The 16,844-nt window shown below is 45.2% G+C and overlaps 1 protein-coding gene across 1 annotated transcript in view; it reads right to left on the bottom strand.

Moving 5' to 3' along the window:
• Positions 1-9,058: 9,058 nt before the first annotated feature.
• LOC126092637 (uncharacterized) overlaps positions 9,059-16,844 on the bottom strand; it is a 375,354-nt gene continuing 367,568 nt past the window's right edge. The window contains exon 2 of the mRNA XM_049908360.1: positions 9,059-9,288. Within this exon, the coding sequence (XP_049764317.1) occupies positions 9,059-9,288 (230 nt within the window). The remainder of the gene's footprint in view (positions 9,289-16,844) is intronic.

Below are 16,844 nucleotides of genomic sequence, written 5' to 3'. Positions count from 1 at the left end.
AGTAAAGGAGGTTTGCTATTTGGGGAGCAAAATAACTGTGATGGTCGAAGTGGAGAGGATATAAAATGTAGACTGGCAATGGCAACGAAAGCGTTTCTGAAGAAGAGAAATTTGTTAACATCGAATATAGATTTAAGTGTCAGGAAGTCGTTTCTGAAAGCATTTGTATGGAGTGTAGCCATGTATGGAAGTGAAATATGGACAATAAATAGTTTGGACAAGAAGAGAATAGAAGCTTTCGAAATGTGGTGCTACAGAAGAATGTTGAAGATTAGGTGTGTAGATCACGTAACTAATGAGGAGGTGTTGAATAGGATTGGGGAGAAGAGAAGTTTGTGGCACAACTTGACTAGAAGAAGGGATCGGTTGGTAGGACATGTCCTGAGGCATCAAGGGATCACAAATTTAGCATTGGAGGGCAGCGTGGAGGGTAAAAATCGTAGAGGGAGACCAAGAGATGAATACACTAAACAGATTCAGAAGGATGTAGGTTGCAGTAGGTACTGGGAGATGAAGGAGCTTGCACAGGATAGATTAGCATGGAGAGCTGCATCAAACCAGTTTCAGGACTAAAGACCACAGCAACACATTTTAGTGATGTTAGCAGCATTTTTACTTTTTAATTCTAGTTTTAGTATGCTCACATGCTACAGGAAATAATGGGTTAGTTTCTTAATGGGTAAGATCTACTGTCTACTCTTAACTAACTATTATAAAGGCTACTTCCTGCAGCGTTACAGGCGTACCAGTTGTAATATAAACCTACTATGTAGCTGTGCCCACCGAGCTAATCCCAGTAGGCATGCCCCTGGCACCGGACTGGCCCTTTGGAAAATCGCTGCAGGTTCTGTCTGTGTGTGTGTGTGTGTGTGTGTGTGTGTGTGTGTGGGAGTAGTCTCTCGTGGTTTCAAATGGCTCAAATGGCTCTGAGCACTATGGGACTTAACATCTGAGGTCATCAGTGCCCGGGAACTTAGAGCTACTTAAACCTAACGAACCTAAAGACATCACACACATCCACGCCCGAAGCAAGATTCGAACCTGCGATCGTAGCGGTCACGCGGTTCCAGACTGAAGCGCCTAGAACCGCTGGGCCATATCGGCGGCCCCAGTTATCGAATAGAAGAAATGGCTCTGTTTAGGGATGTCGTTTCTACTATCTACTGAGAAATTAACTAACTGCTAGGTCACTATCAGTGTGCAGTTGTCGAATTCGGCTGTTAGCGCACCTTCCCCCTATTCCAGAGCGTGGCGGATCCCTACCGTCACGGCGATTGGCCAGTCCACGGCCTGGCGGAATGGGATGGGTCGCATTGACTCATGTCATGTTTAGTGGTTCATGTATTTTCCCTTCGATACTCTCGCAGCACCTTTGCTGATACCCCGCTGGCAAGGCGGTTTATTATGTCGAATGTGGTCGGGTTTCTGATTAGCTGATAGGTGTCGTTGTTTGGTAGCTGGTTTCTTAAGTCGCTGGCTACATCATCGAAGACAGGGCACTCGTAGATCACGTGACCCGGAGTACCCTGTTCGGCTCCGCAGTCACGCGAGGGGGGTAGCCCTTTTCCCGAACCGGCAAAGATATGGGACCGCCGGCCGCGGTCGTCTAGCGGTTCTGGCGCTGCAGTCCGGAACCGCGGGACTGCTACGGTCGCAGGTTCGAATCCTGCCTCGGGCATGGGTGTGTGTGATGTCCTTATGTTAGTTAGGTTTAAGTAGTTCTAAGTTCTAGGGGACTTATGACCTAAGATGTTGAGTCCCATAGTGCTCAGAGCCATTTTTTTGTTATGGGACCATTGCTTTTCACAATATATATAAATGACCTAGTAGATAGTGTCGGAAGTTCCATGCGGCTTTTCGCGGATGATGCTGTAATATACAGAGAAGTTGCAGCATTAGAAAATTATAGCGAAATGCAGGAAGATCTGCAGCGGATAGGCACTTGGTGCAGGGAGTGGCAACTGACCTTTAACAAAGACAAATGTAATGTATTGCGAATACATTGAAAGAAGGATCCTTTATTGTATGATTATATGATAGCGGAACAAACACTGGTAGCAGTTACATCTGTAAAATATCTGGGAGTATGCGTCCGGAACGATTTGAAGTGGAATGATCATATAAAATTAATTGTTGGTAAGGCGGGTACCAGGTTGAGATTCATTGGGAGAGTCCTTAGAAAATGTAGTACATCAACAAAGGAGGTGGCTTACAAAACACCCGTTCGACCTATACTTGAGTATTGCTCATCAATGTGGGATCCGTACCAGATCGGGTTGACGGAGGAGATAGAGAAGATCCAAAGAAGAGCGGCGCGTTTCGTCACAGGGTTATTTGGTAAGCGTGATAGCGTTACGGAGATGTTTAACAAACTCAAGTGGCAGACTCTGCAAGAGAGGCACTCTGCATCGCGGTGTAGCTTGCTCGCCAGGTTTCGAGAGGGTGCGTTTCTGGATGAGGTATCGAATATATTGCTTCCCCCTACTTATACCTCCCGAGGAGATCACGAATGTAAAATTAGAGAGATTAGAGCGCGCACGGAGGCTTTCAGACAGTCGTTTTTCCCGCGAAGCATACGCGACTGGAACAGGAAAGGGAGGTAATGACAGTGGCACGTAAAGTGCCCTCGGCCACACACCGTTGGGTGGCTTGCGGAGTATAAATGTAGATGTAGATGTCCCCCACCCGCACTCCCAAAATGCTCTCAGTTTTTTCTACATCTCCTCTTTTCAACCAATACCAGGCCGCCTGTTCCCGGATTTTGATGTCCAGGGGACACACCCCATGAGTGTTAGTAGTGCCCCTCCCGTAGATGTTCTGTATGCTCCAATGGAGCATAGAAGCATGTTGCGTTGCACCCTCCTCACAGCCATAGCAGGCAAGACCCCCGTGAGCCTGTGTGCCCAGACGCTTGATCCGTAACCTACGATGGAAGCAAGAATGGTGTTGTGGTACAGTTTAATGGGTTCCGGTGGAAGATGAAATCTGCTGTGCCCTATCATCATAAGACTGTTCAGAGCTTCTAATGATCTCTGAGTTGCAGTTTCGATGTGTTTGGCGAAATTCCACCTTTCATCAATTATCACTGGCGACGGCCTTGCAGCAGTGGATACACCGGTTCCCATGAGATCACCGAAGTTAAGCGCTGTTGGGTGTGGCCGACCCTTGGATGGGTGACCATCCTGGCCGCCATGCGCTGTTGCCATTTTTCGGGGTGCACTCAGCCTCGTGATGCCAATTGAGGAGCTACTCGACCGAATAGCAGCGGCTCCGGTCAAAGAAAACCATCGTCACGACCGGGAGAGCGGTGTGCTGACCACACGCCCCTCCTATCCGCATCATCAACTGAGGATGACACGGCGGTCGGATGGTCCCGATGGGCCACTTGTGGCCTGAAGGCGGGCTGCTATCAATTATCACTCCCAGATACCGGTCCTCGCGATGCCGAATTACTGGTGAGCTCTCAATTCTTACTGTTGAATTTCTGGCCAATTGGCCTTTCAGTTAAAGGTACGTCGACTTGTTAGGCGCAATGGTCATTCTCGTGTTGTGGCACCACTGTGTGACGATTGTTAGTGTCCTATTGATTTTGGGTTCGAGATCTTCGGCCCGCAGAAGGATCAGCTGCGTGATGTTGCATACCTTGGGTTGGTTCATCGGTATTGGTAACTCTCTATATGCATCCCTGAATTGACGAATTAAATCGTTAAGATTTGGCTTATAATACCAAAGTTCTTCAAGTACAATAATGGCTGCTGAATAATTTATTTTGTTTCCATAAAAGGTAATAGCTAATTCATCAATCCTTTCTTGGTTGGCAGGAACAAGCAAGGCGAGGCGCAGGTCGTCCGGATAATTTCTGATATGGTCCCAGTTGCCATAAAAAAACTCCAACGCACACATTAGCTGTAAACAACAAGCTTTATTCAGAAAGTAACAGTACCCTTCATTTTACAAAAAGTCATATAAACTCTATTTCTAACAACAAATGTTACATATTTAACTTCACTCTGTACTGCATCATTCTTCGCAGGTTCATCACCGGCAATTTGAAGGCCAATATAAAAAGGATTAATACCTTGAAACAACTTATTTTTAGCTCGACATTGGGTTTCCAAATCGGTCCACGATTTTACTTTTGATATATCAGCACTTGTCTCCGGCTTGGAATACGTTACAAACTTAAATCTATTTTTTCTACTATATCTACTCCATGGTACACCAGAGGAACGTTCGGGATTAAGACTAAATCCACCAATCGTATTACTACATGCTATACGCACTTTCTCCAAAGCACCTTGATCCTCAAATATTTTTTTATTAGCTCTATCATCCAATGTCAATCGTTCTATTCTAACATTAATCCTATACACATACGTAACAACTTTATTAATTATTACTGAGGAATACTTGTTAGAGAAAAACTTAAATTCATCTGTAATATCGTAGTGTTGTAATTTTGATAAGTTCATAGCAGTTTCATCATGCTTCTCAACAGCGCCCATTTTTCCATACTCGAACCTAACACCATCTGCCTGTGTATATTCTGTACGCCATCTGCACATACGACCGAAGTAAGGCCTACTCAGATTCGTCCGTCGGCGTATCCAACGCCTCGGGCGTGCAGCGCGAACCCTGCGGTACATCCTCATCCGACGATATGCAAACAACTTCCTCCGGGGTTTCCACATCCGACGTGTCCGACGCATCCAATTCCGGCCGCCAATTCCGGCCGCCAACCAGACAACTCGCATAAAAGCATTCTTGGACTTGACGAAAGATTTCACGGGTGAACAGCCGGGTCTTGGTGTCCAACGGGCACAGTATTTCGGCAAGCGACCACGTTGCCAGCAACATGTGCGCTGAAGAACTGAGCGCCGGGGCGCCGGCGCCGGGCTTTTATCTCCTCCCCCCCCCCTTCCCATCAGGTGTTCCGTACGCGGTCCGCGCCCAGATTTTTAATCAGACTCAAAGATGGTTCCCACGTCTTATTAACGATGTAAACGCTATCTCGATTGATCAGCTTTTCCCGTACTCGAATCTCGATGGATTCTTTAATTCTTTAATGAGACAGTCCCAGTATTTGGACGTCTGTGTCAGAACGTTGGTCTGGTCGTAATTCATTGTGTGTAATTCCGAGAGGCAATGATCAGCAGCCGCCGACTTTTTAGGCTGCTGCAGCCAGGTGTGCCGTTGATGTTCTTGGCGTCGATCTCCGATAGTACGCACCGTTGGACCTATGTACGTCATGACACATTTGCAGAGGTTCTGGTAGACTCAGGGATTTCCGTAGTCCTAGATCGTCCTTGACATTACCAAGCAGTACCTGTGTCTTAATTGGTGGGCGGAATACAGTCTTCACTTGATGTATTTGAAGAATTCCCGATAAAGCGCCACAGAACGGGATAAATGCTATGCCCCCATCCTGCTGAGGTTCCTCTTCTGTTTCCTCCGATTATGCAGTCGGTGTGAGACGTAAAGCTCTCCGAATTTGCCTGTCTGAGTAGCTGTTTTTTTCTGGAAAACCGACCTCAGATGTTCAAGTTGTTGGTTAAGGCTCTCTTTGTCAGGCAGGGTACGGGCCCTGTGAGCCAATGTTTTGAGGACGCCGTTCCTCTGCGCTGGATGGTGGCAGCTGTTTACATGAATCATACATTGGATTATCTCTGGACAATAGTAACAATAGTAGTTTATTCCACATTAATATTAAAGGGAATAATTGTCAACGGACAAAACATCGCGCTATGTTAAACGAACGCTGTAACTGTTGTGGATTGACAGGAGAGCCAACCCCGTGTTATTAGAGGAAGCCGAAAGGCACGCGTTTTAGCTCACGCAGACTGGCGTGAGGTCTGGAACAGGTCAAATAAATTAGACTTTAGCAAAAAAAACGTACGTTGCTGCTGGAATACTTAACTTTAATCCATAAATGGTGAACATCGCTCTTGATGGTACATTATTCATAATCTCAACAGTAACTGGTAATGGCGCCTTGCTAGGTCGTAGCAAATGACGTAGCTGAGGGCTATGCTAACTGTCCTCTCGGCAAATGAGAGCGTATTTTGTCAGTGAACCATCGCTAGCAATGTCGGTTGTACCACTGGGGCGAGTGCTAGAAAGTCTCTCTAGACCTTCCGTGTGGCGGTGCCCGGCCTGCAATCACTGATAGTGGCGACACGCGGGTCCGACGTATACTAACGGACCGCGGCCGATTTAAAGGCTACCACCTAGCATGTGTCGTGTCTGGCGGTGACACCACAGTAACTTTTGAAGAAATTAAGTCGGTGCTTATCCGCTACGCAAATCATGGCTGTCAATCCATTTTGAAACGCGAACCGGCCACTTAGTAAATGTTAATGAGCATCTATGGCGGCAACCACTAAAGAGCGAAGCTAGCCGATAGTAATAATTTGAATCTAAACTTATTAATGAAATTAGAGCAAGGAGCAGACCTAATCAACAAACGCTGACTGCAATGACAGATAGTGCTTTCACATACACTCCTGGAAATTGAAATAAGAACACCATGAATTCATTGTCCCAGGAAGGGGGAAACTTTATTGACACATTCCTGGGGTCAGATACATCACATGATCACACTGACAGAACCACAGGCACATAGACACAGGCAACAGAGCATGCACAATGTCGGCACTAGTACAGTGTATATCCACCTTTCGCAGCAATGCAGGCTGCTATTCTCCCATCGTGACGATCGTAGAGATGCTGGATGTAGTCCTGTGGAACGGCTTGCCATGCCATTTCCACCTGGCGCCTCAGTTGGACCAGCGTTCGTGCTGGACGTGCAGACCGCGTGAGACGACGCTTCATCCAGTCCCAAACATGCCCAATGGGGGACAGATCCGGAGATCTTGCTGGCCAGGGTAGTTGACTTACACCTTCTAGAGCACGTTGGGTGGCACGGGATACATGCGGACGTGCATTGTCCTGTTGGAACAGCAAGTTCCCTTGCCGGTCTAGGAATGGTAGAACGATGGGTTCGATGACGGTTTGGATGTACCGTGCACTACTCAGTGTCCCCTCGACGATCACCAGTGGTGTACGTCCAGTGTAGGAGATCGCTCCCCACACCATGATGCCGGGTGTTGGCCCTGTGTGCCTCGGTCGTATGCAGTCCTGATTGTGGCGCTCACCCGCACGGCGCCAAACACGCATACGACCATCATTGGCACCAAGGCAGAAGCGACTCTCATCGCTGAAGACGACACGTCTCCATTCGTCCCTCCATTCACGCCTGTCGCGACACCACTGGAGGCGGGCTGCACGATGTTGGGGCGTGAGCGGAAGACGGCCTAACGGTGTGCGGGACCGTAGCCCAGCTTCATGGAGACGGTTGCGAATGGTCCTCGCCGATACCCCAGGAGCAACAGTGTCCCTAATTTGCCGGGAAGTGGCGGTGCGGTCCCCTACGGCACTGCGTAGCATCCTACGGTCTTGGCGTGCATCCGTGCGTCGCTGCGATCCGGTCCCAGGTCGACGGGCACGTGCACCTTCCGCCGACCACTGGCGACAACATCGATGTACTGTGGAGACCTCACGCCCCACGTGTTGAGCAATTCGGCGGTACTTCCACCCGGCCTCCCGCATGCCCACTATACGCCCTCGCTCAAAGTCCGTCAACTGCACATACGGTTCACGTCCACGCTGTCGCGGCATGCTACCAGTGTTAAAGACTGCGATGGAGCTCCGTATGCCACGGCAAACTGGCTGACACTGACGGCGGCGGTGCACAAATGCTGTGCAGCTAGCGCCATTCGACGGCCAACACCGCGGTTCCTGGTGTGTCTGCTGTGCCATGCGTGTGATCATTGCTTGTACAGCCCTCTCGCAGTGTCCGGAGCAAGTATGGTGGGTCTGACACACCGGTGTCAATGTGTTCTTTTTTCCATTTCCAGGAGTGTAATTTGAATGTAAACTTATTAATGAAATTAGAGCAAGGAGCCGACCTAATCAACAAACGCTGACTGCAATGACAGATAGTGCTTTCACATATATCGACGAAGTGAAGAATACTGGCTGGGCACAGAAAAAGGTCGATACACTTTCGTTGATCGTGGAAGTGCCAGTAGGCAGCAATAGGAGACGTCACAACGTGTTATCGTTCTGGAGATTCTCGTTCGCGCACTATGTGAACAGAGCTGTTCAAGGTCAATTCGCAGTTAAATTCATAAGCCATGTACTGAATTTGTTTTTGTGATGAGAGTTTGAAAGTAGGCTACACTGAGTCACAGCGCCAGAGATTGCGCCAAAGATTATTATTGTGTGTGGTTGTGTGATTCAACGTACATGTATCTGGCACGGTTCTTCCTCAGTACGACAAGATATTTTAAACACCATTTATAATGAACTAATTGAAAAACCAGAAATACTATAATTGCACATAGAAACCAGAATTGCAAGTCTAATACATGAACACGAGCCAGATGCTTTGTTGACTGAACCTGTGACCAAGAGGCATTGTCATTAAGGAAAGCCCGCATCTCGTGGTCGTGTGGTAGCGTTCTCGCTTCCCACGCCCGGGTACCCGGGTTCGATTCCCGGCGGGGTCGGGGATCTTCTCTGCCTCGTGATGGCTGGGTGTTGTGTGCTGTTCTTAGCTTAGTTAGGTTTAAGTAGTTCTAAGTTCTAGGGGACTGATGACCATAGATGTTAAGTCCCATAGTGCTCAGAGCCATTTGAATCATTAAGGAAATGTGAAATAAATTTTTTTTGTTACCTCCATATATATATAGACGAAAAATACACTGTGACCATTGCATCATCTTCCATCTATACATTACACCAACCGAACAGCATCTACTCTCTCGCCCAACAGAACAACAACTGCACACGACATGCTCTGAAGAAGTTCTGCTCTCGACATCCTCTCAACAAGCACTGCCCAAGGAAACCTCTAAACTACTACTGCACCAGTGGAGGCGGCGGAATAATAATCTTTGGCGCAATCTCTGGCGCTGTGACTCAGTGTAGCCACCTTTCAAGTTATAGAAAGAACTTGGATCTAATAATGATAAATTAAAACGTACGGCAGCCTTCATTATAATGTGACCACCCAGATAGGTGACTCACCTACGCTACCCGCCACGGCGTCAAACTGCTGGAAGGCTAAGATGCACTCACCTGTGGCGACGAGGCGCTGCGTGAGCGACAGGTCGGGGTTCGAGTCCAGGCGCGTCTTCTCGGCCCGCAGCTGCTGCACGTACGTGTCCATGTCAGCTGGGGACGCGGCGGGCACCGCGGAGGCGCTCTCCTCCATCATGGCAGCACCTGCAACCACACCACGCGCTCACTTAGATAGCCGTCTGGAGCTGCCAAGTGTTGTGGAGAACCGGCCATCCGAATGTTTCCACGGAAACGCCTGCCATGATAGGGGTTCGTTCTTCAGTTTCATTTTATAGGTCGTTCTATCAGTGAAGTGTCAGATGAAATTAGAAATATACATCAGCAGTCGTTATTATTGGAAAATATCCATACCCTGCAATGCAGAATAACACAAATGGCCTATGAGAAACTTGTGTTCTGATATTGTGTACCAATGTACCGGGTGATTAAATAGTCAGTATAAATTTGAAAACTGAACAAACCACGGAATAATGTAGATAGAGAGGTAAAAATTGACACACATACTTGGAATGACATGGGGTTTTATTAGACAAAATAAAAAAAGTATTGCTAGACGCGTGAAAGGTCTCTTGCGCGCGTCGTTTGGCGATGATCGTGTGCTCAGCCGCCACTTTCGTCATGCTTGGCCTTCCGGGTCCCCATACCTCAGTCCGTGCGATTATTGGCTTTAAGATTACCCGAAGTCGCAAGTCGACAGACATCTCTAGCGATGCTGAAATTCAACATCCGTCGCCATTTACTCACCATAACTCCGGACATGCTTTACAGTGCTGTTCACAATATTTCGACTACAGCTATATTTGAGGAATGATGGTGGACATATTGAGCGTTTCCTGTAAAGAACATCATATTTGCTTTGTCTTACTTTGTTATGCTAATTATTGCTATTCTGATCAGATGAAGCGCCATCTGTCGGACATTTTTTGAACGTTTGTATTTTTTTGGTTCTAATAAAACCCCATGTCATCCCAAGCATGGGTGTCAATTTGTACCTCTCTATCTACATTATTCCGTGATTTATTCAGTTTTCAAATTCATACTGACTTTTTGATCACACAGTAAATGTAAAATAGCCCAGGTACCTATATTAATTTTACTAGTGCTTCTTTTATCGGGTTGGAATGATCCTGCCGATAAAGAACGTTGAATTTGTCCGTAAAACGCAAGTCTCAGAGTTATACATACAATAACTTCACCACATGATACAGTAACATTTTTCACACTACATTAATTTTTGATTTGATAGAACTGCCCCTACCGATATATTGTGCAACCCGCAACATCTTCAAAATTCAGGTACGAGGTATTCGTATTCTACTGGTCGCTCTTGGTCGCTGTGCGTGAACTATTAGTCGTACAGTCCTCGTATATACAAGGTTACTGGAGCATTTAAATTCACATAATTTGCTGTCAAATGTTCAGTTTGGTTTTAGAAATGATTTAACAACTGAAAATGCTATATTCTCTTTTCTCTGTGAGATTTTGGACGGATTAAATAAAAGGTTGCGAACGCTAGGTGTTTTCCTCGATTTAACGAAGGATTTTGACTGTGTTGACCACAAAATGTTACTGCAGAAGCTGGACCATTATGGAGTAAGTGGAGTAGCTTACAATTGGTTCGCCTCTTACTTTAAGAACAGAAAGCAGAAGGTAATTCTCCGCAATATTGAAAGTGGTAGTGATGTTCAGTCCCAATGGGGCACTGTTAAGTGGGGCGTTCCCCAAGGGTCGGTGCTGGGGCCACTGCTGTTTCTTATTTATATAAATGATATGCCTTCTAGTATTACAGGTGATTCAAAAATATTTCTGTTTGATGATGACACCAGCTTGGTAGTGAAGGATCTTGTGTGTAATATTGAAACAGTATCAAATAATGTAGTTAATGAAATATGGTTTTTACATTTCATTTTATCTGTTTCTAATATTGTGTTAAAATTTCATGTATTGGCTCGTTCCATGACCATGGAGACTTCTCCTTAATTTGGTCCCACGGAACAATAAATAAGTAAATAAATACAGAAATATGAACAGAACGTCTTTTTAGGAAATTTAATGTACTTAAATTTTGTACTGCGATACGTTTCGCTGGAGAATAAGGTTTTCGAGTTATTAAAGACGAACGTACAAATGTGCCCTTCAAATGTTCCTCCACCCCCCCCCCCACCCCTCCCCACTCATCTCATATCAATGGGATTTTCTAGTATGCTGTTCAGGGCCCTCTCTCCTACCACTGTACAAAACATTACGACTGTACGAGCTATTATAGATATTTGACCTGATTTTAGTCTCTATTGTTTTAGCTGTTACCCAACAACATAGCCGCCTATTACGTCAACATTATTAATTTACATGTGCCCTTGAGGGTAATGAAGGAAAAATGAGTTCTGAAAACGTTATGCTAAAACTAATTACGGTGGCAATTCGACTCAAACTTAGCCTTACAAGCAAGGTAGTTACGTAATCAGATGACCTGAAGAATATAACGATGTAATTGTTTATTTCATGCTGCGACAATTCACAAAATTCCGACAAGAAACTTACGCAAACGTCAAATTTACAACTGGTAAGTGCTCGACGCAGCTGGTGGCATAATGAGGCCAGCCAATGGACATAAAAAAATGGTGAATGTGGGAAATAATTCGTGAGTCGCAGACTTTTGTGCACTGGCAGAAGAGAGTCCCTTGAACAATAGACTAGAAATCCTGACCAGTTGGGGCTGAGTGTGGGAGTGGGGGTATATTTCAAGTTCACGTTTGTAGTTTTATCTTGAATAACTCGAAAACTACGGTCTCTAATGAAAAAGTATTGCAATTCAAAATTTAACATTGAATTTTCTACAGACGTGTCCTGTTTCTTTCCCTGTATAACTAATATCTTGTGCATAGCGAGAGAAAGAATATGTAAACCTTCCGTGTGGTATTTGAAGGTGTTGCAGACTGCATAAAACCCGTCGCTAGGAGCTACTGAATTACCATTTTATTTTCAGTGAAATGTCGTACTACTAATTTGTCTCCCATAGATTTGCATTTTCTAAAAACCGGTGATATCTATTATTATTATTCATAATTATCATTATGATAACATTGAATTTAAAACTGTTGAAATCGAAATAACAGATTGTGAATTACAAATATCCAAAGATAATTACGTTTGCATGTACCGATCATATTGTTAAATATTATCTTTTTCTAAGTGATCTTTGTTCACGTTTTGCGCGTGGTGTGGCCGAATCAAATTTTGAATAAGCTGTTATTGTCTTGAGGTAGACACGATTTTCCGAAAGATTTACGTTATTTCAAGTAAATGTTCTTTGTGAACAGTTATTGAAAGGAGCGTATTAAAATGGAGAAAATTACTAAAAAGGCTTTTAACGCTTTATTAAAAATATTAATACATATCAGCAAATACAACCCAAGATTTTTTTCTTCAATCAGAAATCATCATGCCGCCAGACTAGCTGTATCAAGAATACGAAAAAGCTGTAATGGACATGGATATTTCTTCTTCTGCCACTGTAGAGCATTCTCTTGAGCCTCTTCAATGTGGAAAGTGAGGTTTGCCAAATATTACTTTAATTTCAAAATTGTCGTTATTAAAACTTATTAGAATCCGTGACGTAATGATGATATGGTGCGAGAATCAAACAGAACACTGATAATATGTATTTTGCTTCTCTATTATTATTTAGCATGTAGCTAGTAGGAACACCCTGACTTGTAGCAGTTAGGCTAGGTTGGGAGCTGGCAGTCTGCTTGTGAGCCGGCCAAGTCAATGAGTTTGCTGTCATGAGAATAACTACAACTATTATTAGGCACATTTTTCATGAATCCTGAATTTCGATTAATGATTTATGTCCATTAGATCATGGATCAAATCAGACGAATGGTATAGGTAAGTAGATTCATGATTCTCTCTCTCTCTCTCTCTCTCTCTCTCTCTCTCGCTCTCTCTCTCTCTCTCTCTCTCCATTGATAGTGACCGGGCGAAATATCTCACGAAATAAGCATCTAACGAAAAAACTACAAAGAACAAAACTCGGCTAGCTTGAAGGGGGAAAACAGATGGCGCTATGGTTAGCCCGCTAGATGACGCTGCCATAGGTCAAACGGATATCAACTGCGTTTTTTAAAAAATAGGAACCCCCATTTTTTTATTACATTTTCGTGTAGTATGTAAAGAAATATGAATGTTTTAGTTGGACCACTTTTTTCGCTTTGTCATAGATGGCTCTGTAAGCGTCACAAACGTGTAAGTACGTGGTGTCACGTAACATTACGCCAGTGCGGACGGTATTTGCTTCGTGATAGATTACCCGTGTTAAAATGGACCGTTTACCAATTGCGGAAAAGGTCGATATAGTGTTGATGTATGGCTATTGTGATCAGAATGCCCAAAGAGCGTGTGCTGTGTATGCTGCTCAGTATTCTTGACGAGATTATCCAAGTGTCCGAACCGCTCGCCGGATAGTTAGTTATTTAAGGAAACAGGAAGTGTTCAGCCACATGTGAAACGTCAACCAAGGCCTGCAACAAATGATGATGCTCAAGTAAGTGTTTTGTTTTAGCTGCTGTCGCGGCTAATCCGCACATCAGTAGCAGACAAATTGGGCGAGAATCGCGAATCTCAAAAACGTCGGTGTTGACAATGCTACGTCAACATCGATTGCACCCGTATCATATTTCTGTGCACCAGGAATTGCATGGCGACGACTTTGAACGTCGTGTACAGTTCTGCCTCTGGGCACAAGAGAAATTGCGGAACGATGACAGATTTTTTGCACGCGTTCTATTTAGCGAGGGAGCGCCTTTCACCAACAGCGGTAACGTAAACCGGCATTATATGCACTACTGGGCAACGGAAAATCTACGGTGGCTGCGATAAGTGGAACATCAGCGACCTTGACGGGTTAATGTATGGTGCGGCATTATGGGAGGAAGGATAATTGGCACCCATTTTATCAATGGCAATCTAAATGGTGCAATGTATGCTGATTTCCTACGTAATGCCCTACCGATGTTACTACAAGATGTTTCACAGAATGGCGATGTACTTCCAACATGATGGATGTCCGGCACTTAATTCGCGTGCGGTTGAAGCGGTATTGAATAGCATATTTCATGACAGGTGGATTGGTCGTCGAAGCACCATATCATGGCCCGCACGTTCACCGGATCTGACGTCCCCGGATTTCTTTCTGTGGGGAAAGTTGAAGGATATTTGCTATCGAGATCCACCGACAACGCCTGACAATATGCGTCAGCGCATTGTCAACGCATGCGCGAACATTACGGAAGGCGAACTACACGCTGTTGAGAGGAATGTCGTGACACGTATTGCCAAATGCATCGAGGCTGACGGACATCATTTTGAGCATTTATTGCATGAATTTGGCATTTACCCGTAGCCACGCTGTAACAACATGCGTTCTCAAAAAAATGGTTCAAATGGCTCTGAGCACAATGGGACTTAACATCTTTGGCCATCAGTCCCTTAGAACTTAGAACTACTTAAACCTAACTAACCTAAAGACATCACACACATCCATGCCCGAGGCAGGATTCGAACCTGCGACCGCAGCAGTCCCGCGGTTACGGACTGCAGCGCCTAGAACCGCACGGCCACCGCGGCCGGCTGCGTTCTCAGAAATGATAAGTTCACAAAGGTACAAGTATCACACTAGGACAACCCAAATGAAATGTTCAAATGTACCTACGTTCTGTATTATGATTTAGAATACCTATGTGCTACCAACTGTTCGTCTAAGATTGTGAGCCACATGTTTGTGACTATTACAGCGTCATCTATCACAAAGCGATAAAAGTGGTCCAACTAAAACATTCATATTTCTTTACGTACTACACGAATATGGAAAAAAGTAGGGGTTCCTATTTACAAAAACGCATTTGATATCCGTTTGACCTATGGCAGCGACATCTAGCGGGCTAACCGTAGCGCCATCCGGTTTCCCCTTCAAGCTAGATACGTTTCGTTCTTTGTAGTTTTTTCGTTTGACGCTTATTTTGTGAGATATTTGGTCCGGTCACGATCAGTGGACCACCCTATATATATATATATATATATATATATATATATATAGAGAGAGAGAGAGAGAGAGAGAGAGAGAGAGAGAGAGAGAGAGAGAGAGTGAGAGAGATGGCATATTAGCGTTGTCGTCGCCAGGCACAGATCTGACTTTGTAACTTGATCTAAGCATATTATTGTGATTAGCAACAGACATAACACGAGATTCGCACTTTCGATGACTCAAATGGCTGAGAAATACATTTCACTGTATTCAGAAGCGGTGATTGTAGATCTCGATCGCACTCTTTGAGGATTCAAACGTCGTAACTGAACAATTTTACAGTGTTGCTAATTATGTATGTATATGTTCACCACTTCATCAGAACCGTTTGTAACTCACATTACGCTCACATTAAGTAAATATTGCTATAGGGCTAGGTGCTTAATGACGTAATCTCAAGTAAATTTTGACTAGTTAAGGATATTTGTAATCTCTTTTAACGTAGATAAAGAGTAACTGTGGACTCGTAAAATGAATACTCCAGATTAGTGACGCCAGGTGTCTCGCAAAATTTTGTTCATTACTAAGAACGCTCTTCGGCACAAGTTTTCGTAGCGACTGGCATAAAATACACTGTCCAGTCACGTTAATGGGACCACCTGTCAAAATACTGAACAACCACCTACTGCAACGAGGATCGCTGCCAGACCTTCTAGAAGGAACCGACTGGGAAGTGGAACAATGCCGACGCGAGTGCTGTGGCCACCTGCGCTAGGTTTCTCGGTTGAGAATCCACTGCTCGATCGGGGTGGTTCCATAAATTTTCGATTGGGTACAAGGGTTTGGTGGCCACGCGAGAACGGTTAACTCACCCTGGTACTCTTCGAACAACGCTCGTAAATTATGAGCTGTGTGACACGTTGCATTGTCCTGCTGGTAGATGACAGCATGCCGAGGAAAAAAACCTGCATGTAGGTGCGCACATGGTCCCTAACGACAGAGGCCTACGTGTTGATCCATTGCCCCATCCTGGATGACGAGGTGACCCAGGGAATGCCACGAAAACGTTCTAAAGACGATAACCGTTCTTCCTCCGGCCTGGTCCCTTCCGACGATTGGTGCAGGGCGCTTGTTTTCAGACTTTCCACGCCAACGAAGCGTAAAATATGATTCACTTGTTTGAAATAGCCAGCTGTCACCATCAGTGGACGTTCAGTTGCGGTTCTGGTGAGCAAATTCCAGTCTTCGTCGCCAATGAAGAGCGGTCAGCAAGGTTGCATGGAACAGGTGCTTGCTGCAGAGGTTTATACGCAGCGACGGACGTCGAGGAGGCACTGTTGGAAGCCATTTGGTTCATCTCGACTGCCAGTTGTTCACAGTTGCACGCCTATTTGCTAGTACACAACTGTGCAGCCACGGTTCATCCCTGTCATCTATGTCCTGTGATGCATCACAGGTGCCACGGCGCCGTTTTTGGATAGCGCCATTTTGCCAAATGGTGCAAATGGCTCTAAGCACTATGTCACTTGCACACTGGACTCGCATTCGGGAGGACGACGGTTCAATCCAGTCTCCAGCCATCCCGATTTAGGTTTTTCCGTGATTTCCCTAAATCGTTTCAGGCACATACCGGGGTGGTTCCTTTGAAAGGGCTCGACCGATTTCCTTCCCAGTC

Source organism: Schistocerca cancellata, chromosome 7 (genome assembly GCF_023864275.1).
Source record: "Schistocerca cancellata isolate TAMUIC-IGC-003103 chromosome 7, iqSchCanc2.1, whole genome shotgun sequence".
NCBI classification, from domain to species: domain Eukaryota; kingdom Metazoa; phylum Arthropoda; class Insecta; order Orthoptera; family Acrididae; genus Schistocerca; species Schistocerca cancellata.
The sequence above is the reverse complement of the archived record's forward strand: the minus strand, read 5'-3'. Positions and strand labels throughout refer to the sequence as shown.